The 27,718-nt window shown below is 47.6% G+C and overlaps 2 protein-coding genes across 3 annotated transcripts; both read left to right on the forward strand.

Annotated features, from left to right (window-relative positions):
• Positions 1-4,251: 4,251 nt before the first annotated feature.
• On the forward strand, positions 4,252-5,217 carry LOC125117023 (olfactory receptor 13A1-like). The gene has a single exon (XM_047762697.1). The coding sequence runs from the start codon at positions 4,252-4,254 to the stop codon at positions 5,215-5,217; it is 966 nt and encodes a 321-aa protein (XP_047618653.1).
• A 9,883-nt stretch (positions 5,218-15,100) lies between these two features.
• On the forward strand, positions 15,101-27,566 carry LOC125115996 (cytochrome P450 2E1). 2 transcript variants are annotated; one of them, XM_047760841.1, is made up of 9 exons: positions 15,101-15,402; positions 16,334-16,493; positions 19,908-20,057; positions 20,342-20,502; positions 22,364-22,540; positions 23,560-23,701; positions 25,614-25,801; positions 26,294-26,435; positions 27,172-27,566. In XM_047760841.1, exons 1-9 carry the CDS (start codon positions 15,160-15,162, stop codon positions 27,360-27,362), a joined length of 1,554 nt encoding a protein of 517 aa, XP_047616797.1. In that variant the 5' UTR covers positions 15,101-15,159; the 3' UTR covers positions 27,363-27,566. The 2 variants fall into 2 exon arrangements, with proteins under 2 accessions (XP_047616797.1, XP_047616798.1); XM_047760842.1 differs by lacking the exon at positions 22,364-22,540 and having other exon boundaries at positions 15,226-15,402.
• The last annotated feature ends 152 nt before the right edge of the window (positions 27,567-27,718 follow it).

Genomic DNA, 27,718 nt, shown 5'->3' on the forward strand with positions numbered 1-27,718 from the left:
GGCACAGGTCAGTGTATCTTTAGTTTCTAAAAATCTATTTACCAGAGTGGTGTGTAATATTACATCACGCTTAACAATATAAGTTGATTGTTCCGTATCCTCACCAGCCTTTATCCATTTTGTAGTTTTTAAAAATGTTTATCTCACTGTGATTTGAATTTGCATTTCTCTAGTAACTAATGTGCCTGAGAACATTTTTTTTGTGCTATTAGACATCCACATGTCTTGTTTAGTGAAGAATCTGTTTAATCTTTCACCAACTTTGTGTTGAGATTCTGACCTTTCGTTTTTCAGTTGTAGGATATTTTTATAGTCTGTGTGGAAGTTCTATAGCAGCTATATATTTCCTTCCAATGTGGCTTCCTCTACCCTTTTCAATAGTGCTTTTTGATAAATAGAAGTTTTTTTATTTTGATGAAGTCCAACCAATCTATCAATGAATTGTTTATCATTAGAGGTTTTTGTGTTGTGTAAGAAATTTTGCCTAGTCTCAAGTGGCAAAAATATTATCTAAAGCTTACTCATGAAAACTTTATAATTTTACCTTTTCTTCTTAGATGCTTAGGTCTATGATTAGTCTTGAATCAATTATTATGTACAATGTAAGGACAGGTAAGGTTTGTTTCTTTCATTTGAAATTCCAGGAGTTCCAACATAATTTGTTGAAAAGACTTCTTTTGCCTTTACACCTTTAGCAACTCATTTAAAAAAGCACTTGACTATATATGTGTAGGTTTATTCTGGGACATTCATTACATTGATTTGCTTCATTGATTTGTCTATCCTAATGCAAAAATTGAACTATTTAGATTAGGTCGTTCAGTGCTGAGGCTAGAAGATGTAAGTCCTTCTTCAAATTTGTTCAAGACTATTATGGCTAAGTCCCTAGCATTTCCATATAAATTTTAGAATCAGCTTGTCAATTGTTTTTAAAAAGGTTGCTGAGATTATGTCTGAGATTGTGTTAAACCTATCATCACATAAAAGAAAATTGACGTCTTAGTTGATTTTACTCTTCACTCATTGCAAGTATATTTTTCTTTAGTCATTGCACATATTTATAAAATCTGTTTTAAAGTTATCAGCTGATTCCAAAATCAGCTTATAAACTATTACTTTTTGCTTGTGTATGGACCACATTTTCCTGGTTTTCTATTTGTTTTTAGTAGCGGTTTCTCATATTCTGTGTCATGGATGATGCACTGTAATTATTGTGCATTCTAATGGCTGCCTCTGAAGAGTGTCGTCTTTTGTCCTACCCACTTGGCTGGAATGAAACCCACACTCTTTCTTCCCTATGATGGGCTACAGTTGGAGCCTCTGCTCAGTTCTTTCTGTTTCCCAGATGTTGCTTTCCAATGGATTCCTGGAGTCTTACACACACACACACACACAGCCCACATGTGCATTTCAGGGGCCAGGTTCCTTACATACAGATTTGGGGCAGTACACTCTGTGCCTCAGTCCTTTCCAGATTTCCCACCCCATTTCCAGTCAATTTGGAATCTCTGAAGTACCTGTAAAATTTCACATTTCAGCTTGTCTTTTACCAGACCCACATCTTAATGGGCTCAGATGGAAAAGCCATACAAAGAAATCTCCAGAAAGATTTCTCCTTCCAAAGGCAGAATCCCATCTGACATATGCCTCCTTTTGAATGCCGTTTGGAGCCTTCCAATGGTTGTTTTAACAATGTGGCTAAAGATTATGATTGTTAGCTGCGGAGTGGTCAGTGTGACCACTACTATGCTGTTAGAAGCAGAACCCACACCCCACTTGCATGTTACTCTGCCTTGCCAAATTGACTGTGATGCAAAAGATGGATTTCCTAGATTTCCTCTGGTTAGAGTTTTTGTTGGGACTTTGATTTCGCAAATGAGAGGCACTGCTGTGAGATGGTGGTGATGAGGTGTAAGCATCTTTCCATTTCTGTGACAGCAAGAGTGTACAGTCAGACAGATGAACGTCTGCATGGGCAGGAGTTGGCATATATCATAGTCTGTGCTCAAGGGCTGGAAGAAGAATTTCCAGACTCGTATTTGGGTTAAAAGAATGGAGAGTTTATTGAGCATGACAAGGTGAAGAGAAAGTAAAATTTATTGAAATAAGAGATGCTGCAAGTGTAGCAGAAGGACTTGGTGATCAGGGAGAGCCCACCCTGAAGAGAAAGAGTTTAAGAAGAGAGATGCTGCAAGCACAGTGGGATGACTTCCTGATAATCAGGGAAAGCCAACCACGAGGGCATGGTCATGTCTGTTTTTATAACCCAGGGAGAGGAGAGGTCTCACGGTACCCCTGCTGACCTGCCGATTGGTTGGGGAAAGACGGGTCTTATGATACACTTGTTGGTTGAGGGTGTATAGGGTCCCTTTAGAGGTGGGGAGAAGAATGGGCCACATACCTTTCCTGGTGGGGGGTAGGAAGGGGTAGGCCAGGTTGCTCAAAGGTGGAGGAGGGCGATGATAAGGGTCTGCTCATTCTTGTCTTGGCCAGAGGCTTTGAGTTCAGTCTCCCTGAAGGGACCTTGAAGTCCAACAGTCCTCACACCTTCAGCTTGGGTGACAGCCCTGTGAGAATGGCAACAATGTAGCAGCAGTAGTAGCAGCAGCAGCAGCAGAATGCTGACTTCTAAAATGAAGACACCATGGTGTGGTTGCCAGACGGTGCTCAGGATCCACTGAGCACCACTTCTTCACCAGTTCTGAGGATTTTGTGGCCCTCTGATGGCTTCGGTTTAAATGCTTAAGTTCCTGACTAGTCAGGATGGCATTTGGGGTCAGTGAAGAGCCCAGTCTGGTGATGAAAGTCACTCATTCGTTTAGTATTTGAAACTCGATTGAGATAGAAGGGAAAATAGGCCATGGTTCCTACTGTGGAAAAGCCTCTAGAGAAGAGTCAGTGTACGGAGGGATAATGAACACTTCGAGGGCTGTGATGGAAACCAAACAGCACATGCCTTTGTGAGGAAAGTGGAGAGGTCGTGAGGATGGGAAAGACTTCCCTAAGTAGGTCCTGCTGTGAGACACCTTGAAGGGCGAGGGCCTCTTCAGCCTTGGGCAGTGGATGAGGAGGGCACTTCCAGTGAGGGAGCCATGTGAAGAGCTGGCAACTCCAGGGATTGCCAGTGAGGGACTGGCATTGGTACCGACGACTCAGTGAGAAACCCTGCAAGAGGGGCCTCGAGGCTGTCTCAGGAGGTAAGGAGCCTCCAACTTACCTGAGGTCTCTGGTGGGTCTCAGTGATCTTCAAGGAAGGGAATAAAATGCCAGGATCAGGTTTTCTTCTTAGGGCATCACCATGGCCTCAGTGGGGAACATGCGGGAGGGTTGAAGGGAGAAACTGTCCATCCAGGAAGTGACAAAAAGCTTGAGGTAAATACATAGCTGAGGATGGGAGGTGGGAGTGTCTGTGAGCACCGTGCAAGATTTGCCCACACGCCTTGGGGACCAGCAGATGAGGGGTAAGGAGACCATCACTGGCTCACAGAACAAGTATATTCTCAGATCCTCCTATGACCAGGAGCTAAAGCTTGATGCAGGCCAGGGGAGGTTCTGCTGCTCCAGAGCCTATATCTTGGACTTCGGGTGGCCAAGTGACTGGGAGGTGGGTAAGTTACCTTGTGCTGATGTAAAACACACAAGATGAACAGAGTTCAGGTTTGTGTTGAATTTGAAAGGCCTGCAGTTCAAGTCAGAACCTGGGGTTTGCAGGTCTGGGATACAGGGGAGCTCTTCTGGAGTTGTGGATACCAGAACCAGCAACAGGAGCAACTCTAGAGGGCAGGGTGCACAGGTTCAGAAAAGAGGCCCAAAGGCCAGCCAAGAGGAATTACTCACATCAAAGGGGAGAGGAGAAGGGGGCTCACCCAGAACAGCTGAAAAGGAGCCCTGTGTCCACCAGAAAGGTGGGGGCGGGAGGAGGAAGCACCTGAGGTTGGGGAGGGGCACAGTCATGTCGCCATTATAACTGGAGCAAGTTCCACATGACTCACCTATAAGGGGGGGTGAGGATGGGGCCCCGGGCCTCACAGAGCACAAATCTAGAGGACAAAATTTCTCAAGGTGGTAAATAAAAGGAGAAGTAAATGAAGGATATGTGGTCTTCAGAAGAGTGTCAGGGTGGAGCTTAAGGAATAAATAGGCTCCCAGGTCACACCCGCCCCCGCTTCCAAGAGCAGGTTGCAACGATGGTCTCCTGGGAGGGGTCTGACGCCAACCTCTTGTGATCTCTTGTCAGAAGGCTGTGGGCACATGGAGTGGGGCCTGGGGGCTGCTCCCAGCCAGGTGGCAAGGTCCAACCAGACGGTGGTGACAGAGTTCGTGCTTCAGGGCTTCTCAGAGCACCCTGAGCTGTGGCTGCCCCTTTTGGGCTGCTTCTCCTTCCTCTACACTGTGGCACTCATGGGCAATGCCGTGATCATCGCTGTGGTCAGCTACAGCGCCAGCCTCCGCAGCCCCATGTACTTTTTCCTGTGCAATCTGGCCACCATGGACATTATTTGCACCTCGTCGGTGCTGCCCAAGGTGCTGGCAGGCCTGGCCTCTGAGAAAAACACCATCTCCTTCCCAGGGTGCATGGCCCAGCTCTTCTTCCTCCTGTGGTCCCTGTCTTCCGAGCTGCTGCTGCTGACGGTCATGGCCTATGACCGCTACGAGGCCATCTGCCACCCGTTGCACTACGGCTCCAAGATGAGCCCTCTGCTGTGCAGATCACTGGCCCTGAGTGTGTGGGTTGTCTGTGCCCTCAATGCTTCGGTGCACACCGGGCTGATGATGCGGCTCTCCTTCTGCGGCTCCAACATCGTCACACACTTCTTCTGCGAGATCCCCCCACTCCTGCTGCTCTCTTGCAGCCCCACACTGATGAACAGCATAATGACTGTCTTAGCAGATGCCTTCTATGGAGTCATAAACTTCCTGCTTACCCTGGCGTCTTACTGCTGCATCATTGCCAGCATCCTGCGCATGCGCTCGGCCTCAGGCAGGCAGCGAGCGTTCTCCACCTGCTCCTCCCACCTCCTGGTGGTTTCCGTGTATTACTCTGCGGTATTCTGTGCCTACATCAGCCCAGCCTCCAGTTATGGCCCCGAGAGAAGCAAAGTGTCTGGTGTGCTCTACACGACTCTGAGCCCCACCCTGAACCCCATTATCTACTCTCTGAGGAACACGGAGGTCAAACGCGCCCTAAAGAGACTCATCCTCCTTTCCAGACGTTAATGGTCATGTGCAAGCCCTTTTCCATCTGGGATCCCTCGGCTGCCGAGAAGGGGGAGCTAGCTGCGGCCGTGGTGCACACGGAAAGGCATCAGCTGCAGAACCAAGTCCCCAGGTCCCGGGAAGTGCTCTTCTTGCGTCCAGGTAAAGGTCTTACGACCCCTGGGTAACCCCCATGATCCTGACCCTGAACTGCTTCAAAGCTCTTCTCAACCCAGCTCCTCCTTAGCTGTCCCAAGCTGCCATGCATCATTAGCTCCAGCTGAAAGGTCCACTGGCTGTATCTATCTCACTGTCCCCACAAACCGCATTCACCTTCTGTGGTCTGTGCATACACCTCAGTACATGGTCAGGTCCTGAACTTCAAGCCAGCTGACCTGCCACCTCCCTCATCTTCCTTCATCTCCCCCCCTCCCCAGAGAGCCCTACTCTCTGCCTCCAACTGGTTACTTGATGTCACATTGCCTGTCCCCTCATCTACCTAGAACTTACACAACCTGTCCCTCCTTCTGCCTGGGCCTCATGGGGCCCATCCCCCATTCTCTATGGCCTCAGGGGCCTGTCACCTGTTCCACCTGACCACTCACAGCCTGACTCCATTGTACCTGGGCCTCATATGACTTGACGCCTATTCCACCTGGCCTATTCAACCTTCCCCCTATTCTTCTTCGAACTTAAAATCCATGTAGTAACTGTTTCTTTGACCACATCTTTGTTCTTGTTCTTGGTGTTTCACAGATGAATGATGGGCTCTTTCAGATAAGTACATTCAATCAAATAAAATTTCCTTCAGAGAATGTAGGGAGGTTGATGTTTCATTCCCAGTGTTTGTTTTATACTAATCCTTTTACTGTTTAGGCAACAGTCAGTAAGTCCTAAAGTGGTCAGTTATCATGAAAAAAGCAAACAAAAAATGAAAAGTGTCATTATGCAGCTTGGAGTTAAAATTCTGATACTCATGTCAACAACAACAAAGTTGAAGGTTTGTGAGGCCAAAGGCAAATTCCCAAGAGAATTGGAAGCTGGTCCCCAGGCATGGGATGCACCCCCTCAGCCCAGGGAAGATTGGAATCCTTTGCCCTGGAGGGAGCAGAGCAGACATGAGGTGGAGGGTCACTTAGCAGGGCTCATGCCCTGCCTGCTGCACCACATCCCAGGGACATGATGGGGAGGGGCCCGTGGTTCCCCCCAGAAAAGGGCTGCCCATGCGGTCAGCCCTACCTGGAGCCTCCTCTTCTCAGCAGTAGAAGTGACTGCGACATGGCTTTCCATAGGTTAGACTTAGCAATGAAGAAACTTAGCATTTTCTAAGAAGGGTGTGAAAAAATAACAGAGAAGGTGGTGGGAACAAAGAGGCCTTGTTCCCAAGTTGAGGAGACTCACCTGCAAGTGTCACCTGCAAAGACCAGCTGAGAAGTGATGCTGGTACCTGGGACGCATACTTGGCACTGCAGAAACACCTGGCAGGAAGGAAAACAGACCTGACCAGGATTAAGCTAAGTGAATCCCATATAGAAATAGGGTTTCATGATGGAGAAAAGGATCATGTTGATTCAGGTCAAAATACTGTATATGCTGCATTGATACTGATTGCCACAACGGTATTTTATACTCTCCAATTACTGCCTCTTTCCCCCCCTTTTCCAAAGACTCCCCTCCCAGGAAGTAGATTGGAGGAGGGCCCTTGTCCTCTACCAGAGCCCAGCAGACCGGGGCACTTCCCACTTTGCAAGGTCCCTCCAGCACCACAGAAATAGAAGTCCTCAGGGCCCACCCTCTTCGCGGCTCTGGACAGATAGCATATTTAATAAATTTTGGTTTTATCATTCAGCTTGCAGCCAATTGAAACTCTTCCCAGTTACACTGCTGGAGGCTCCCTGAGCCTAGGATACTCTTGGGCATGGTGAGCAGAATGGCCCATCTCTACCAGCATGTTGGTTGCCCGGGTTCTCACTATCTAGTTCAGAATATTAAGAAAGGTTAATACATATGAAATCTGGAGAGTTTCTGATCTGAATTAATTTTTAAGAAACTACCTACTTGGTGGTCACTGTTTTTTATAAAGAATGAAATTCCCAAGCAAAATAGCAATAGCAGTGTTTCAGTATTTATTTTGAAAATATCAAAATGAAAGTACTAATATCTTAATATTTTAAGTTCTAAATTCATGGAACTTTTAAAAAATTAGTCATACTAAATGTTTCATACAATTTAAATATAAAAATTATAAAAATTACATGTGACTTCAAAGTGTTGATTTATAAAGATACAACTCAGCTCTTCTTTGTCACCTTAATTCAAATTATTTAAGTGCATAAACATGAAGTATTATACAAAAAGTAAGAAAATATAAAACAAAACAAATATATGAACTATCAATCATCAATACCATCATCCATATCATCCCCATCACCCCATCCCCATCATCCTCATCATTATCACGTCACCACCTCCACCATCATCTTCACCATCACCTTCATCCCCATCCCCATCACCCCATCCCCATCATCCTCATCATTATCACGTCACCACCACCATCATCTTCACCATCACCTTCATCCCCATCACCATCACCCCATCCCCATCATCCTCATCATCACGTCACCTCCACCATCATCTTCACCATCACCATCATCCCCATCACCATCACCCCATCACCCCATCCCCATCATCCTCATCATTATCACATCACCACCTCCACCATCATCTTCACCATCACCATCATCCCCATCACCATCACCCCCATCACCCCATCCCCATCATCCTCATCATTATCACATCACCACCTCCACCATCATTTTCACCAAGACCATCATCCCCATCACCATCACCCCATCCCCATCATCCTCATCATTATCATGTCACCACCTCCACCATTATCTTCACCATCACCATCATCCCCATCACTATCCCCATCACCCCATCCCCATCATCCTCATCATCACGTCACCTCCACCATCATCTTCACCATCACCATCATCCCCATCCCCATCACCCCATCCCCATCATCCTCATCATTATCACGTCACCACCTCCACCATTATCTTCACCATCACCATCATCCCCATCACTATCCCCATCACCCCATCCCCATCATCCTCATCATTATCATGTCACCACCTCCACCATTATCTTCACCATCACCATCATCCCCATCACTATCCCCATCACCCCATCCCCATCATCCTCATCATTATCACGTCACCATCACCATCATCTTCACCATCACCATCATCCCCATCACTATCCCCATCACCCCATCCCCATCATCCTCATCATTATCACATCACCACCTCCACCATCATCATCACCATCACCATCATCCCCATCACCATCACCCCATCACCATCATCTTCGTCATTATCACGTCACCTCCACCATCATCTTCACCATCACCTTCATCACCATCCCCATCACCCCATCCCCATCATCCTCATCATTATCACATCACCACCTCCACCATCATCTTCACCATCACCTTCATCCCCATCACCCCATCCCCATCATCCTCATCATTATCACGTCACCTCCACCATCATCTTCACCATCACCATCATCCCCATCACCATCACCCCATCACCATCATCTTCGTCATTATCACGTCACCTCCACCATCATCTTCACCATCATCATCGCCACCACCATCACCCTATCACCATCATCCTCGTCATTATACCATTGCCACCACCATCACCGTCATCCCATCACCACCACCACCATCAACTTCATCATTTTCATTGTCATCGTCACTATCCTCACCATCATATTTAACATAATTGTCATTGTCACTGTTATCATCAGTTATAACAAAGAAAGTAATGACTTAAGTGTGCCCTGCTCTTCATTTTCCACTTAGACTGAGATGAACTTTGCAACTGTTTCCATTTCTTAGCCACACTCATTCTTCATGCTTGTTTTTATTCTCTGGACCTATTGCTCCTCCTTCTGCTTTTCTTTCATTACAGTCTCTCCCACTGTACCTTCCCTTTGTCCTTTCCATTTACTTTGAGCCATTCTTACATCCCGACAGGTGTCATCTATGAGGCAGTGCTCTTCACCGTGACTGTGCATTGCTTCTCCTTCATGCCCCCATACCCAGAGATTCTAGTGCAGTTGGTTTAGGGGGTTCTGGAATCAGTATTTTTTGAAAGCTCTCTTGGTGACTCTGATGTGCAGCTAAGATTGAAAGCACTATGTTTAGACAAATTTAATTGCAACTGTGTGTAGATAAGTGCTGGACAACTCTATTTAGTAAATTAAAAAATGCATTGAAATACTGTGTAAACATAGGGGTCTCCATCCCCTTGCTGCTTAGCCAGGGAGCCCTCAACTGCAGCTGAAGTGTTCTCCCAGACCATACTTAAAAGTAAGGAAGGCTGGAGATCTTTGGGCCTGAACGTTTATTCTCTGCACTTTTAATGTAAAGCTATATTAACTCAGATGATACTTTCTCATAAATAAGCACTTTTAAAACAAAACTGTGCCAACATGGATGACTTTTCATTAAAACACATTTCATATGGTCTAATATTTGGTCAATCTCCTGCATAAAATAGCTAATATTTTTCCATTTGTTTACACAAATGGTCTTCCTCTATGTTGGTTTCTCCATTTAAATATACAATGAAGATCTGATTCATCAACTAGTTTTTTTTTGCTCATGTCCATTATTAACCTCATCACTTCTGCCAGTGTGAATTTTCCTTCTTGGCCAATATTTCTCCCAATCCTATCTTTACATTTCCATCATTTCTTAGCTAATTTATGAGAAAACTGGAAGCCATTTTGTCAGCCATAAATGGAGGAGAGAAGATGGGTTTCTGGCAAGTTGGGTCAGCATTTAGAGGACACACTTCTGGATAACAGGCAGCACTGCAGTGACAAGTTCATTACCCCACGTTTCCCTGGATGGTTACCTGTGTCTAGATTTTGGAGGCGTGTGAAATTTAAAGAAGATCATGTATTGTTAGACTGGCCCATAGTTTCTTGTGAGGCATGTAACTCCCATTCCAAAATCTCCCATTCCTGAGTTAGGAAACAACAGACCCACCAGTAACCCTTTGGTCTCACAAGTTACCATCAGCCCAGCTGGCCTTTAATACCTTCTACAGGAGGCCAGACCCATGTCAAGCAAGATAGAGTGTGAGGCACAAGGGGTTATCAGACAAACTAGCTTCAATGCACCTGGCCAAATAGTCTCAAAGTGTCTAAAATAAAAACTGATAGGCCCACTGGAAGAAATCTGAAGGTTTTAATAGTCCTCTGTCCATCTGAGGTCAAGCACACAAACAAATGTTTTTAAAAGCAAGATAGACATTTGAATAACCTCACCATCATAGAACATGCAACTATTCAAGCACTAGTGGAACATTTACATAAAGGGGCCTCAACTGGGCTGGTGCTTCTGAGATTATCTGTAGTAAAGAGTTGATTTATTGCATAGTTAAAAAAATTTTCCTATCTGTTATGGGCCAATATTTTTAAAAACGTGATAAAAGTGACTTACTAGAAGAAAGGTCAAGTGCTTGGAAAGCACAGCAATGTCAAAGTTTGTATGTGTTTCTGCTTCTTCTCAGTTTCTGTCCTGGTCTCAGTACAGACAGCAGCAGTCTGTGCACCACACTTAATTGCACTGTACAAGCTATGCGACCTGTGAGATTAATATCTATATGGGAAAATCAAATTTTATCCTTAGCCTGTGATACACAGAAATCAGTTCCACATGGATTTAAGATGTAAAAGTGAAAGTTAAAACTTTACAAATGGGGTACTAATTTTCTCATCTTTTGGGGTAAGGACAGACTTTTAAACCCCCAGAAGTGCTAACCCCCAAATAAAAGACTGATAATTTTAAAGTATGTGTTTATCAAAGAAAAACTGCCACAGATAGTGCGAAAAGGTAGCCAGAAGAGAGGAAAAATCTTGTGATATATTGAAGTGGAGAAAAAGATTATTAACTAGAATACAGAAAGCATTCCTAGAAATAGTAAGAGAAGGACAGAATCCACAAGAAAAGAGTAAGTACATGAGCAGGCCTTTTGCAGAAGAGGATCCAAGTTTGACAAATAAATATATACCAAGAGATTCTACACTTCACTCATGATCAGAGAAATGAAAGTTGGAATCAGAATTAAACACCATTCTATGCCCACCAGATGGCAAACATTAAGAAATCCATTAGTGGAGCTCCCGTCATGGCTCAGCAGAAACGAATCTGACTAGTATCCATGAGGATTCAGTTTCAATCCCTGGCTTCACTCGGTGGATTAAGGATCCAGCATTGCCACGAGCTCTGGTGTAGGTCACAGACACAGCTGGGATCCGGTGTTGCTGTGTCTGTGGCGTAGGCCAGCAGCTACGGCTCCGGTTTGATTTCTAGCCTGGGAAGGTCCATATGCCGCATGTGCAGCCCTAAAAAGACAAGAAAGGAAGGAAGGAAGGAAGAAATCTATTAGTGCCAAGTGTTGTCTATGGACAGGACCATCTGGGCACACTGCTCAAGGTCAAGGGGTTCAAACACCTAAGACCTTAAATGGTGTCATGTGTCACAGACGCAGGTTGAGGCAGTTGGAAGGGGAGGTTGCAGTTCTGGGCTCAGCAGTGGATTGCTTGGTGTTCATAATGTTATTGTACCCTAATTTACAGAAGGAATTCCTTATACATTCTTCTCAGTGTACCAAGTGCGACATTGAAGATACTGAGGGCCAAAGCTGCTCGAGGCTGTTTTTCCTTCACTTCTCTTCTGGTCCCTCTGGTGAGCCCCACAGCAGCTGGTCCTCCCTCTAGGTCCATCTGTATTCTACAGGCATCATTGTCCTTTGGGGGACCCATCCATTTCTAAGCCCCACCGCCATCACCACCACCACCGTGGAGTCGTGGTAAGCTGAAGCCGCTCACGGGGGATTCTCCCACCCAGGGGGGCTAACACTTTTGCAGGTAGGGGAACAGTGTTGCCTGCTCCCAGAATCTTGAACAGCAGCCCCAAGATAAAGGCAGAGCTCGTGGAGAGATAAAAGGACACATGCATGAAATCCCCGGTCCTTTTGATGTGAAACACTTTGTTCCTGGGCCAAGCTGACTGTCCCTTTGGACACTGGGAAGTTGTGTGTTCTCTGCTATTGTTTACTTGGGAGAGATTTTTGGCTTTTATCAAGGTCATCCTTTTTGGCCCAGAGTGCATTAAATGTTACACACAAACCTGCCTAGGTTTCTATCTGGGTGTTCTCAACCTTTTACTATATAGAGTATGAGGGGGATTTCCAGCAGAGCATTCTTAAATCAATCCTCCATCCGCAAAACAGCCCCAAACGGATTGTACACTTGAGAAAAAGCCTCAAAGTAAGTCTTTGTGACCTTAGATTAGGCAATGATTTCTTAGATACAAACCAAAGCAAAAATGACAATGGAAAAAAAACAGATCAATTGGACTTCATCAAAATTTGAACCATGTGTGCTTCAGGGAATATCACTGAGGATGCAAAAAGACAGCCCACAGGATAGGAGAAAATACCAGCAAGTTCTATATCTGATAGGAACTTGTACCCAGAATAACCATTTGGATGCAACTTCTCTGAAACATGTTTCCTTAGAGTTGTCTAAGTCCATGGTTTCCCTACACAATATTCCCTCTGCATTGTTAAAAAGCCTTACAGGAAGCTTTTAAAAAGAGGTTTCTGCTGTTCTCCCAGGACTTTATTTCAAGTTACTGCCGCTAATTCTACCAGTGTTGAAGGTAGCCCTTCCCTGGACACCTGGACAGGGGAACTTGTTTCAAGTACACTTTAACCAAGATACTTGTTTACATCCGCTTTTGAAATGTGTGCCCAGGAATGATTCACAGAGTTAAAGTAAGAGCAGAAGAAATCTTTCAGAAGGTATAAAATAAAAATCAGAAATTAAAAAAAGGAAGTGTTAGATTGGGTTATTGTTACAAGGAGCATGTCTTACTTTCCTAATTGAGACGATCTTTCCAATCTTTCTAAACAATTGTTTAACTTCGGTAAGGCCTTTCCATAATATTCTACCAGTGCATTCTCTCAAAATTTCTAAGTCCAGATAATTCTCTGACAATTTAAATTTTCCTGACAATAGAGAAAGATAGAATTCCAATAGTTTCTAGAGTTAGCACAATTCTTATAGAACATAATAAAACATAGGAATCTTAAGCCCAATTTTACCTATAGATATAGGTGCAAAGCTACTACCAAGGCTTCATTCCACAGCCTTCTAAAGGCAGGAACAGATGTCTTTCAAAAGTAAGTGCTTGAAAATGTCATTACTTTCAAAAGATCCTGCCTTTAGAATTTGTTGTCATTTGGCCATCCAACAGCATTTCCACAGAGGACCTGGAGTAGCGGGACTCAGCCCCAGACCACAGCGGCATCCCTGGAAAAGTCCAGGCCAACCTGCACCCACCCTCAAAGCCCTCCATGGGGTGCACATGTTCAGATAAGTTGCCAGATGTACGTATTTTCAGCCGGTGGGAACCAGGGGCCCTGCTCTGCCTCACACACATCCTGTCCTCACGCCCACCAGTCAGGGCTTGAATTGGAGCCCCAGGGAAAGCTGACTCTGCCCATCCCTCCAGCCCCAGCAGGAGAGACAAACCAAAGCAAGACTTGCTGCATGGACCCAGGTGTCTGTCTGGCAGGCCTGGCAGGGCAGAATAGGAGGGCAGAGGGGTCAAGGTGGCTCCATCTCTCTCCTGGAAATGGGCCCTGCCCCCCTGGCAGCCACTAGAAAGGAAAGACAAGAGCACAAGTAACTCTGCAGAGCCTACTGCCCAATAGCACATGAGGCACAAAACGGGCCCGAAACCCCTGCCAGGTCAATGCCCCTTCATACCCAGGAGAGTTAAGTCGGACATCAGTAATGGGGCTGCATTTCTAAACCAAGAGCAATCGAGGGCCTGCCACATTGCTAAAAAACTGGAAGGGAAAGTGGGTTAGAATGCAGAGTGTGGAACAAAGCCTTGGTTTTATATAAGTAACAGTTCAAAAGGTGATTTTTTGTTCTTTACACTTTTCTTCATATTTTGTATTATATACAACAATGCATTACCATATAAATGTATAAAATTACAACCTAGAAATTAAGATCTTCCCTATGTCACAACTAGAAGACAGAATGAAACTGCAGACATCCTGTAAAGATCTCTGCAAAGTCCCCAGAAACATCCTAACAGAAAGGTGAATGTAAATAGTTTGGAGCTCTTATTTTAAATGAGAATGTCCACACACATTAGCACAGATTTAAACAAACACAGTTAAAATACTAATTTTTTTTTTTTTAGAATTTGACAAAATGACTCTAAACAGTAATTATCCCTTAATTTTCTACAATAAAAATATACCCTTTTTTGGTAGTAATCAGAGATGAATTTTTTTGAAATTTGTCAGCTCTTTTCCTTTCTCTTTTCCTCCCCCACTGAATTTGCCAGTTGATTTCCCAAAGTGGAGTGAAATTCAGATACTGAATTTCCCTTCTCTGGCCCATGAGGCTGGCTGCTGATGACTCAGTACCACTGGGGTTGCTCAGACAGACCTGCTCGGAGGCTGAGAGTTGCACCAGGAGATGGAGCAAGACGGTCGGCACATCACTGATGTCGCCTTACATAAATCCTACCCCAAACAAACCCATGTAAATATGACCTCCTTGTCCAACTAAGGTAAAGGAGAGGACAGTTCCCCACCCTATGTTCTGACCTCTGGGTTGGTGGAGCTAAACTGGATGACATGTTTTACTGACATTGGTGCAGGTGTCAGCAGCCAGTGTTGGCAGAGCCCAGGCTAGAGGAGGTGAGTGTCTGGATGGAGTTCTAAGGGGTAACCACCGCAGGGATCAGCCTTTGAACTGATAGCCAACAGCAGCTAATAATAAACCTATATCTTGGGCTGGAGGAAAAGGAAGGTGGCATTGGTTGGCTGGTCACCCTCCTTCTCAAGGATGCATTATAAAAGGCTCCTCTCCACAGGAGCATCCCCACACATTGAAAGATCCCCTGAAGGAGCCATGACTGCCCTGGGCATCACGGTTGCCCTGCTGGTGTGGTTGGTCACCCTGCTGCTCGTCTCCATCTGGAAGCACATCCACAGTAGCTGGAAACTTCCCCCTGGCCCTTTCCCACTGCCCATCGTTGGGAACATTTTCCAGTTGGACCTTAAGAATATTCCCAAATCCTTCACCATGGTAAGAGAAATATTGTTTCTGTGGGGTAGGAGAATTTCGGAATTAGATGTAGAATGTGTCCATTCAACTCGGGAAATTTGCTATTCAATAAGATCTTATTATGAATTAACTAAATTAGCAGTAGCATCCAAGTGTGATATTCAAAATATTTAGCTAGTGGTACAGCTTGGGCATGGAGCGTTGGCCATGGCTGGCCTGGAGGCCCCTCTTGAGCAAAGTGTTAACTGCCTTGTCATTGGGAGGCATGGGCAGGCCAGTGTGGCTGCTGCCGTTTGCCACTGAGATGCAAGGAGAGACACGCATGGATTCCAGGAGCACACTGGCTGGGTCCAACCTAGAGCTTTCTGTGGGTGCCAACGAACAGGATGAAAAGTGAAGTGTTGACCAGCCCACCTGGTACCTCACAGTAGACTGTTGTGAACTGTGAATGAGCTAACAAATGCAAAAGCTACATGTTTGGTAAATCTGTTAAATGAGATGATAGAAGAATGCCCTGGAGCACAGAGTTGCTTGGAAGGTGTTGACCAGCTTCATGCAAAGCAGAGGAAGATGGGCTCATAGACCTCTGGCCGTCTCGCTCCAGGGCCTCCTGCAGCACCCTCGGGTCCGGGACCTTGACTGGGGAGAACAGACAGTGGGGATGGTGGGCTGGATGTGGGCAAAGGGGCCTCAGCAGGGCCAGGAGGAGTCGGCTGCCCAATTATCTGTATCAGGGTGGGAGGGGAGCTTGATGCACCCAAGCGCATGGGATCACGTGCAGAGGGCACAGCAACAGCAATGTGCTCCCTACGGAATCCTCAGTGGGGAGGGTCTTCCCTAGGTCCCTCTTGGTTCTCCTGGTCAACAGTAGTGACTTTGGGGGTCAGTTTAAAGGGCATGTTTCCTCCCCAAGTCCTCAGTGGCTCACTCCTTGGCCTGCTGGTCTCCACAGCTGGCAGAGCGTTATGGGCCGGTGTTCACTGTGTACCTGGGTTCACGGCGCATTGTGGTCCTGCATGGCTACAAGGCCGTGAAGGAGGTCTTGCTCCACTACAAGAATGAGTTCTCTGGCAGAGGGGAAATCCCCGTGTTCCAAGTGCACAAGGACAAAGGTGGGTCCTACTTTTGAGGGAGGGTGTGGGGGGCAGGAACTGAAATAACAGCAACAACATACTGAAGACAGAAAGGTGAAGCCATTCTCAGACAACCCAGGGGGTGGATGGGGTGTTCACTGCGTCCATCACTGCTCTGCACATTTTGATCAAAGCTACTGTATGAGATCCACTCAAAGTGCACAAGCCCTGGAACAGCCAGCCTCTGCCCAGCAGGACAGACCTGTTCATAGAGCCTAGGAAAGAGGAGCCTCTTTACAGAGTGGGGGGCCTAGGACAGGGGAGCCCTCCTGACAGAGGGGGAGCCTAGAACAGGGGAGCCCTCCTGACCGAGGGGATGCCTAGGACAGGGGAGCCCTTCTGAAGGAGGTGGGGGGGGCCTCTGCTCTGCAGACTTTCCTGCCTCCCAGGCCCTCTGTCTCTTGGGGGAGCTCTTCCACTCACAGCTTCAACTGCTCCTGGGTATTGAGGCTCCATCCACTGAGGTCTGCTCACTGGGGGCGGGGGGGGGCACCCTTTTCTCCACTGAAGGGGCCTCTGATGTCCCACCTGGGACTGTTCTTAGACCAGGAAGGAAAGGGGTGCTGAGATTTCCCTGTGACTTTTTCTCTCCAGTTCATCTCTCTTTCCTCCCCCACTACCTCCATGTCTCCAGAACTCCGAGTTTTCCTCCTGCAGTAGGAAGAGTCTTTGGTGGTCTAACTGATCTTTTTCTGAGTGTTTCCCAGGCTCTTGGCTTCAGACCCCATGTTCCGTGTCTCCTGGGACCTCCTAGAACCCGGGGTGGGCGCCCCTCCTCTAGCTCTCAGCCCTAGAAGCTCCCTGTACCACCTGCCATCCTCCAACCTCACCTGCTTGTCCTTTACCCTCTACTCACTGGTGTTTAAATGAGATTCCAAAGCAGATTAGAATGAAACGGTGTCCCACCTACCCTACAAAACTTGGAAGCCCCTAGCTCTTCCTGACTCAACTTTGGTGGTGAGCCTCTAGAGAACTTTTATCCATTTTATGTAGAACTTCCAAATGCTGCAGTTGAATATGGCATTTTTGCTTCATTTTTCCAGTCTACATTTCCAAGGTTGTCTCCTGTTACAGTCAGTGGCATTTGATTGTCCCTTGTAGACATCGCAGGTTTGTTTTGCTTCTTTGGGGCTGCCCAAAGCAAAAATAACCACCACAACCTCCTCATTAAGTCAAGAGGAGATGTACTGGAGGAGAGCCCCAGGAGGTTAGGAGTTCTGGGGTCAAAGGGCTCCTTCCTCACTCAGGGGAGCCCTTAACTGCCAGCCCTGGTCCAAGTCATGGGCCCCTTGAAGCAGCCAGGCAGGGAGGGCCAGCCTCTCCATCCTGCAGGTGGGGCACAAGGGGCTTGGCTACCTCCTGCCTGGGGACTCCAAAGTCTTGTCTTTGTTTGTCCACCATGGCCAAGGGGTGACCCTGAGCATCAGCTAGGCCCGGGATGAGGGCTGCATCTGGTCGCCAGGAGTGATGAGTGCATATCCCTTATTCCCGTGGCGTACGCAGTGCCTGTGTGTTAATGTACCAAGAGGGCCGCACCCACCGTTTCAGGGTTAGTCTTCCTTCCCAAAGCTCTCACAGAGGAACCATCATTGCCTCTGTTTGGATTCAGAAGGAGGGTGGCTGCTCTGGAATCTGTCTCCTTCTCTCTCCAAATCTGTCTCTTTGTCCCCGTCTCTCTGTCTCTGTCTCTATCTCTGTGTCTCCATCTCTTTCTCTTTGTCTCTCTCTCTCTATATATATCTATCTATCTACCTCTCCTCACATTTTTCTTTTTTTTTCTTTTTTTGTCTTTTTGCCATTTCTTGCAGCATATGGAGTTTCCCAGGCTAGGGGTCTAATCGGAGCTGTAGCCACCAGCCTATGCCAGAGCCACAGCAAGGTGGGATCTGAGCCACACCTGCAACCTACACCACAGCTCACGGCAACGCCAGATCCTTTAACCCACTGAGCAAGGCCAGGGACCGAACCCACAACCTCATGGTCCTTAGTCGGATTGGTTAACCACTGCGCCATGACAGGAACTCCTCTCCTCACATTTTTCTGTCTTTCTTTCTATGTAATTATTCCCAGTACATTTTAAAATTACCTGCTTCTGTGCCCCTCCCTCTTCAACTACCTCTTCCCCTCATCGCAAGCTCTTTGGGGTGGTCTTGCAGCACTCTCTCCTTCCTGCTTTCCTGCCCAGCTCCTCTGGCCCTCAGGGCTAGGGGCACAGCTGCAGCTATGATTTTGGCCTCCTCAGCACACACTCCCTCACATGCTGTGTCCCAGGTCAGGACGGGATAAGCTGCCTGAATCCTACCCAGGTTAATCTCATAGCCACTCACGAGACTGGATAGTCTTCCTGGGCTGCTGGGCTGCATATGCAGTGTCCACTCACACATTGTCATGTCCCCCAGGAATTGGCACAAGGACACCTGAACACAGCACCCAAAACTCAGTCCCTCCTGAGCCTTTAACTTGGTGGATGACACCTGTAAATGGGCCTCTTCAGTGTCCACACACCCCTCAGTGGTTGTCCAGTCCATCCACTGGCTCCTCTCAATGGTAACCTCCTTGAGTCACATTTCTCCCCTCCCATTGTCTCTCAGGCTTCCCCTGCAGGCTGTCTAGCTGTCCTTTTGAGGGATACCTCCTGTGGGGGCCCCCATCATGCTCAGCTCTCAAGCATGGCCCATCTTCCCGGGCCTTGGCCTTCCTCAGACTTTCATGTAGTCAGGGGCCCAATGACCTTAGAAAGGATTTGCCGTGAAGCTAAAAAGTGCAAGTTGAGATGTCTATAGTGTGAGGGTCAAAAATCATTAAAAACTTATGGCTTTAAGGAAATGAGTCAATAGGCAGGGGTGGGGGAGTTTCTTGGTGGTGGTCACCTGGGGAAGATGTGTGGCAGAGTGGAGAAAGGCAGGAGGGATGAAGAGCTCACAGGAGCAGCAGAGAAAACCAGCCACCCCTAGAGGCTTCTCCCCAGAGGGGGTCTCTTTCTGGGCTGATCAATCCTTCCCTGCAGAGCAGAGCACAAAGCACCTCCACTTCTTTTTTTTTTTATTAATTTATTTATTTATTTTTGTTGTTGTTGTTGTTGTTGCTATTTCTTGGGCCGCTCCCGCAGCATATGGAGGTTCCCAGGCTAGGGGTCAATCGGAGATGTAGCCACCGGCCTACGCCAGAGCCACAGCAACGCGGGATCCGAGCCGCGTCTGCAACCTACACCTCAGCTCACGGCAACGCCGGATCGTTAACCCACTGAGCAAGGGCAGGGACCGAACCCGCAACCTCATGGTTCCTAGTCGGATTCGTTAACCACTGCGCCACGACGGGAACTCCTCCACTTCTGCTCCCTTTCCCCCAAGAGGAGCCTTTGGAGTAACAGCTCTGCGGCTCTCTCTTCCTCAGGGGTCATTTTCAATAATGGACCAACCTGGCGGGACACTCGGCGGTTCTCCCTCACCACCCTCCGTGACTTCGGGATGGGGAAAGAGGGCAATGAGCAGCGGATCCAGAGGGAGGCCCACTTCCTGCTGGAGGCGCTCAGGAAGACCCATGGTGCGTATGTCCTGGCCTGGATCCTGCCCCTGATGACTAGGGCATCCTCCCTGTCACTCACAGACACCATTCCACCAATTGTTCTCCTCTGGCACAGGGAGCAGGCAACGCCGTCAAGGGAGTAGTTGGTGCATCCTGAGTAACTGAACAGGAAAGAGGACCTGGGTGGTCTACCACGTCCCAGGAATTATCACAGCTCTAGGGGTGTCTCCTCACAGGCACTGGAGACATCCCTCCCGCCACACGCGCAAGCCAAATGCCCTGACAGCTCCCCTGTTTTCCAGGCCAGCCCTTTGATCCCACCTTCCTCATCGGCTGCGCACCCTGCAATGTCATCTCCGACATCCTCTTCCGCCAGCACTTTGACTACAATGACAAGACCTGTCTGAGGTTAATGAGCATGTTCAATGAGAACTTCTACCTGCTCAGCACCGGCTGGATCCAGGTGAAGCACTTTCCTCCCTCTTGCCTGGCCTGTGCCTATCATCGGTTGATGGTTCACAGCAGGAAAAGGATGAGAAGGGGCATTGGGGTATATGGACAGATAGGCATACCCACCTAGGTGGCCTGCATGTCCCTTCTGGAGAATTCCATGGGCCCCACCCTTTCCCCCTTGCTAACCTCAAACACTTAGCATTTCACTCTTTAGAATCAGTCCCCACCAATTCTGTCCCTAGGCGTTTTGTTCACCATTATAACGAATTTAGTGGGTGTAGGTGATCCACGTAACTTCCTGGAAACAAACCAACAGCACTGTAGCAAATAATGTTTTGAAACTGAACCTTTGTGCCCTATCACTGAACCTTCTAAAATCCTAACTGCATGGACTTTCTCACTAAATTCTGAAAATGTCCTTGTAACGTGCACTTAAAGTACTCATGGTTCCATTACAGCCTTTGTCTGGCAATGTCACAGCCTCGTTAGCATGAGTTTGTAATGTCTTGAGCTCTGTTATGAATGTGAAGCCTTCCCTTATCCCCCCTATAACTTGATCCATTTCTAATTATGTAGCTCTTTGCCAGGGAGTGCTCCTACCCAGTCATTCTTGCATATAATGCGAGTTCCAGCTGTAGCTCTAGCCTGACATAAGAAAAAAAAAATAAAATAAAAGGCAGTTACCAGTAAACTCTCTCCCTGGTGCTCTTGCTCTTAATTGCCATCTCTTAAACAGCATCAAATCAAAATCTCCACTTTTTGGCTGGATCCTTTTTTTCAGGAGGATGTATGTAATAAATTTTTATTTAGTAAACCAGTCCTATGCATGGTTTCATCACTACCCCAACCACCAATGCCTAGCTCTAGAAAAACAGGCAGTTGGCACCCTCATGATATCATACAGAGAAGTCACAGGGCAGTACCTGAGGGTCTGTAGGTTGCACACTTTGGTGCCAGATAACTTCTTTCTTTCTAAGACTGAGTGCTCCACACTGCACAATAACTCCCCCTGGGGCTTTAACTTTGTTTTGTTTTCAAAATCAGGTCCAATGAGCTTTCAGAACAGCTAGTGTAGCTACAGAGAAACCCGCTTCCTTCAGAGAGCAGTGCTTTTGGTGGGAGGGGAAATCTCTTCATTCTTGAACATTGTCTAAGTGCTTGTTTATTGTATTCTGGGGTGTGGCATATGTACAGAGAAGCCATACACCTCAGGTGGCAGCTTTTAAAAGAGTTTTCTTTTTTCCTCAATACCATGATTCCTTTAACATGTTTCTAGAATTCTCAGGTATAGGCCAAGGTGTCCTACTGGAAAATCTTGGGTTAGACTTCTAGCTGGTGTCAAAAGAAGAGAAGCATAGCTGGTGTCAAAAGAAGAGAAGCATAGCTGGTGTCAAAAGAAGAGAAGCAGAGCTGGTGCAGCTGGCCGTGGAGAAAGCTGGTGTGGTACAGAGAAGCCAGCTTGTTTACTTATTCCATGACTGCTTGCCCGAAGCAGAAAGTGCCTTTCAGGTTCTATTTTTGGAGATTTATTATGTATGTCTGGTACCAATTTCAATAGCTTAGTGAATATCTAAATAAAATTCTAGATTCTACCTTAAAAAAAAAATCAGTCCCCACCAGACAGCAGACATATTGTCCCTCTGCCTATGTGCTCATATTCCCACCACAGAACTCACACAGCCTTGAAGAGTGGGGCCCCAAGATACTTTAAGACAAATTATCCTATATAGTACAATAGTTACAGCCATAAATTTGGGTTTGGAGAAGGTGATCAGTCTAGTACATAAAATGCTGTTGCATTAAAAACAAACAAACAAACAAACAAACAAAAACATACATAGTAAGACAATTGTCTCTTCCTCCCCCTCTAGCTTTATAATAATTTCTCAGGCTATCTACGCTACCTGCCTGGAAGCCATAGGAAACTAATGAAAAATATATCTGAAATAAAAGATTATGCTTTAGAAAGAGTGAAGGAGCACCAGGATTCGCTGGAGCCCAGCTGTCCTCGAGATTTCACTGACACCCTGCTGATGGAAATGGAGAAGGTACCCTCCCAGCTTGAGGCTTCCAGACCAGGTGGAGCCAAGTTCTGGGTTCTTCGCAGATGGGCTTGCAGTGGGGTGGGGGGAGGGATGCACTTTTCAGATTTATATTATGGCCTGCACTTGTGGTGTCCACACCGCCCTACTTGTATGCATTCTGATGCTCTTAGATTTGCACAGACACACTGGCTTCAGCATGACACCACACATATCAACTCATAGCCAGGTTGCCTGGCCCACCCTCCACACCACTGTACTGTCCAGTGTGCTGGCCACAAAATGCTCTTTCTTCGGGGAGCTGTCAGGGGCTGTGGGACGGGGTGAGTGGGACTCTCATGTTGGCTCCCTCCAGCCCATGCTTCTTAGCCTCTTCTGATGGACTGACTGATGACTATGTCTCATCTGGGGAGAGGCCCTCAGTGTTCCTGGTCAGCACATAACTCCCCAGTTGTGCACAACTTCAAGAAGGTCCAGGTCTTCTCAGCACCACTTCCCTGGAAGCCCCTCCAGGTTCCCCATCCAGATCAGTCAAGCTTCTTCTCTTTCCTTGGCATCATGTGTGGCTCCAGAACCACACATGAGGTCCACACATGGCTTTCTGTAACTTCCCTGGGTTGTGCTGGAGGGTCCCTTCCCCCTCCCCCGTGTCTGGCTTCCCAGTGGCTTCCCTGCCTCCTGGGACCCAAAGGCTCTGGCACCCCAGCAGAGGCCCCACAGCTCAGCCCTGGGCTGATGGAGGTCATGGCACAGGGCCAGGGAGTACCTTTTCCCCTGGAATGGGCCTCCATGGTGTAGAAGAGGCACAGGCAACACAGCCTAGCGAAAGGCACTGTTCTGACCACAGCCCCTTTCCTGGGAGCCTCGGCTCCCTAACTGTGCAGTAGAGATGATTGTGTCTGTGTAGGGCACTCCCTGTGGAGTTGGCAGGGCTGCAAGGTGGTCTTCTGCTGAGGGACACGGGGTCTCTTTCTCACCTGTCTGAAGATATCCCCGTATTGAGGCCCTGTCATCACCATCTGCAGGAAAAATACAGTGCAGAATCTACATACACCTTGGACAACATTGCCGTGACCGTGGCCGACATGTTCTTTGCAGGGACAGAGACCACCAGCACCACCCTGAGATACGGGCTCCTAATTCTCATGAAATACCCAGAGGTTGAAGGTAAGACGAGTGATGGCAAGGGCCTAGGTCATGTGGCCATCACACCTGAAGGCCAGCCTGGAGCATTTAGTAGGCTTCACCTTTCCATCTGCAAAACAAGGGCTGGAACTGCTTGTTAACCTTTGAAGGAGTGACACTGCAATCGCTGAAGGAATGTTTTGGGGGGAAGTGTCCTTGTACATGATGGGCACCCTGCCCCCAGCCCTCCCACACCCACTGACACCCCAGATTGTGGGAAGAAAAGCTCAGCATGAGTGGAAAAGCACAAAGCCATCTGCATCTGCTCAATGACATGGACCATTTATGACAGGGGAAAAATGTCCATATTGCTCCTGAGTAAGACCTGGGCTTCCATGCAGGTCAGGGAGAAGGAAAGACCAGAGGTGAGGCCTCCTGGCATGTGTCACTTGACCGGAAGAGTGGGAATCAGAGGTGACCCCCAGGAATATCATTGCAGCGCACCCTGCTGCCCTGGACCTGGCCCTCCCTCTTCAGACCCTCCCCAGCACCCGGGCCAGGTGGGATTCACAGTGCCCTGGAGGAGGATCAGGCTTTGGAGGCAGCAATTTCAAAGTGTCAGGCACTAGAAACACCCACATGGGCCTAGCGGAGGCAATGTGAGTGGCACCAATGTGCCAACAGTCCGACCCACGCCAACCTCCTGGGAAAGATGAGGGAAAGGAGCTGTTGCTTGGGGCCAGAGTGACAACCCCATGTCCAGGCCTGGAGCCCCTGCCTTCCGCTGGGCTGGGCCCAGAGCCAGGGATCCTCGCTCCAAGGAACTCCTCACCACCTGAGCCATGCTTGCTGCTGCTGTGCACGGTTAGGCTCCTTTGTGTGCCAGACATGGGGATTAGCCCTTTAATACACTGTATTTTGGGGGACTGACATTAAAGAGTATGAAGTAATTTCCCCCAGGTCAGTGAATCCATGACCTGTCTGGGATCAGGCCTGGTCCGTCTGACTCCAAAGCCTTTGCTTTACCATGTGAGAGAAAGGTGAAGGCAAAGGGGCAGAAAGTCCCCTGAGCAAAGTCCCCAAGGGGTTGTGGAGTTCTACAGGAGCTTCTGAGCTAGGGAAGCCACAGATTCAGATGTCACTTCACATGATTAATTATGAAGTATTTCCAGTATAGAGAAAAATACAGAATATAAATATGACTGACACCCATACATCCATTGCCAAGTTTAACACATATTTTTGGCTTCAGAGGTCTTGAAAAGAAAGCAGGGTGCAGAGCCAGCCAAGGCCCCCTGCCTTCCCTACCTCACCCCCAAAACTCGGCAGTATCCATGGACTGCTGTGTAGCCTCTCTCTGCATGACTTCTCACATTTACCATCTACTGAGAATCAGCATACGACACGTATTGCTGTGTGTTTAAAAGCTTTCCTTGGTTACCATACTGTATAGAGCTCTGCAGTTCTCTCAACATATTACAAAGGCCTACAGGCAACTTCAAACACAGAAAGGCCAAGCAAATGCCAAAGGCTGCTGTTGCCTCTGCCTGGACAGGGGCTCCAGACTCCTGCCTCCCAGGGCTCCTCAAGAGTGCACCATACATGTCTATTTCCTCTCTCCAGTCATCTCCATACTCTTTAGAAGCATGTAACAAACTAACCTGGGGTAAGAATTAATACAGACAGAATTAATACAGAGTTTCCCTCCAAGTAGAAATCTCCAAGATCCTTTTTTATTCTCGACTCCTTCATAAAGATAAGAATGGGACTAGCCATGACCAGCTAAGATAACAGAGGCCGTAAAGAACTCACTACATGAATGCAGACAGAGGTTAGCTCTTACTGACAAGTGTGGATGAATTATCCAATACTCTGAAGCTCTGTAAGTATTTACTGGGTGGATGGAAGTTGAACAGCTTTGATTCATGCATTGATTCCCTACATATCTTGGTAGAGAAACTTCATGAAGAAATTGACAGGGTCATTGGTCCAAACAGAATCCCTGCCATCAAGGACAGGCTGGACATGCCCTACCTGGATGCCGTGGTACATGAGATTCAGCGATTCATCGACCTCATTCCCTCCAACCTGCCACATGAAGCAACCCGGGACACAGTATTCAGAGACTACATCATCCCCAAGGTCAGATGTGTGAGCTTGCAGTGCATATCCTGAGTTCCACCCTGCAGGCTCTTCAGCCAGCCTGCCAGCAAACAGGATGCGGACCAAGGACACCTCCTCTTGGCAGATGAGGCTGAATGTTGGGGGCTGGGCCAGCATCCCTACCCTACAGAGTGCCGCTCCCCCAGTAGGCACCATGTGGACCTGGTGACCACAGAAATGGAGGCAACCTGGGAATGGGGCTCCTCAGATAGTGCCTGGAGTTGCGGTGTGTTCCAACACTAGAGGCAGACAACAACAGTAGCATCCAGCCCGGGATGAGTAACTGGGAGGAGTCACTCCCCTGAAAAGATGAGAGCACTCATTGCACTTTAATCATGACCCACCAGCTTTCTGTCTGTCCTCAAGGAAACAACTTCCCCAGCTGGACTCATACCATCTTAAATGGTATGTAAAATTCAATTGGGGGAAAGCCCATACTGTGTTAATTAAGACAGCCTCTCTTCCTTTCAGGGCACAGTGGTAATTCCGACGCTGGACTCCGTCTTATATGACAGCCAAGAATTCCCTGAGCCGGAGAAGTTTAAGCCAGAGCACTTTCTGAATGAAAATGGAAAGTTCAAGTACAGTGATCATTTCAAGGCATTTTCTGCAGGTAAGAAGAGCTCCTTCCCGTGGGAGTTGTCCCTAATTCCTGCTCTCTGCCCCACGTGTGATATGGATGTGTCACGTGCCTGATTTCTGTCTGCAACATGAGCCAAATGTACTCTTCCCTGGTCAGAGAAGCTAAGTGACATCTCTCTCAGGAAGTCTCTGGGAATGGGCTGAGGGTGAGTTATTTTTTCCTTAGATAGTTCACTTCGTTCAGGGCTAAAACTCTTTATTTAATAGAACTTAGTGAAAATCTTTCAAAAGCTTGTTATGTAATTCTCCATAAGTTTAAACAAGGGTCCCAAGCAGAAGCTAATGTTTGGTTACCTGGACTCACCGTAGGACCATCTGACCCTCCCAGCCCTTGGCTGCCCTCCCAGGGCCTTCCCTTAGATGTGGGTGTGAGGGCAGATCTGTAAGCAAGTTGAAAATGTTCACAGCCAACACAAGAGCACTGGCTTCCACCTGGGGTCCCCTACTTTCCCGTAGGGCATCAGGCTTCTCCCACCCTAGCACAGCTTATGCATTGAGTCCAGGTGGCTGAGGCTGTGTGAAGGCTGGTCCCTGAACACACATGCTGTTGACACTCTTACACCAAGACCCACTCTGGGCTTCCTTTCAACAGGCAGACAGGGGCCACTCTGCTTAGGGTGATGGTTTACACATGGCCTCCTCCCACCCATCTCTCCCCTGCTGTCTCTCCTGAGGTAGCATCTCATCAGTGCTGTTGTCCCCTCCAGGAAAGCGGGTGTGTGTCGGAGAGGGCCTGGCTCGCATGGAACTGTTCCTGTTCATGGCTGCCATCTTGCAGCACTTTAACTTGAAATCTCTTGTTGACCCCAAGGATATTGACCTCAGCCCCATCACGATTGGGTTTGCCAAGATTCGCCCCCATTACAAACTCTGTGTCATTCCCCGCTCACAAGTGTGAGGGAGATGTGCTCTAAAGGCCCTGGTTCCTTGATGCTGACCTGGAGGCCTCCTGTCCCCAGTGTCCCCACAGGGAACACAGCCCGGGCTCCATAGGAAATCAAATGGGCCAGTGAAGCTGCTTCCAGCCCACATCCTTCAGATAGAATTTGAAAGCAAAGTCCAAAAAAGATTTTGTACAATCAATTAAAGTAAGTAAAGCTAACCATGTCTTAGTTTGAGTCTGTGTTGGGTTCCTAGAAGCCATGATGAGTAGGAACATGTCCCTGGAGGTTAAACTAAACTCTTCTAAAAAAGTAGAGTTTGGTCATCAGAGTCAATGTATCTGATAAAGGGTTCACAAAAAGAGTACAGACA

This window comes from Phacochoerus africanus, chromosome 15 (assembly GCF_016906955.1).
Source record: "Phacochoerus africanus isolate WHEZ1 chromosome 15, ROS_Pafr_v1, whole genome shotgun sequence".
Taxonomy (NCBI): domain Eukaryota; kingdom Metazoa; phylum Chordata; class Mammalia; order Artiodactyla; family Suidae; genus Phacochoerus; species Phacochoerus africanus.

Excerpts from the sequence above, each read along its gene's own strand:
- LOC125115996 (XM_047760841.1), top strand. The coding sequence starts at position 15,160 with ATGCATTATAAAAGGCTCCTCTCCACAGGAGCATCCCCACACATTGAA. Across the intron at positions 16,494-19,907 it reads CCAAGTGCACAAGGACAAAG|GGGTCATTTTCAATAATGGA; the intron begins GTGGGTCCTACT and ends TCTCTTCCTCAG. Across the intron at positions 25,802-26,293 it reads GAGACTACATCATCCCCAAG|GGCACAGTGGTAATTCCGAC; the intron begins GTCAGATGTGTG and ends TCTTCCTTTCAG.
- LOC125117023 (XM_047762697.1), top strand. The coding sequence starts at position 4,252 with ATGGAGTGGGGCCTGGGGGCTGCTCCCAGCCAGGTGGCAAGGTCCAAC.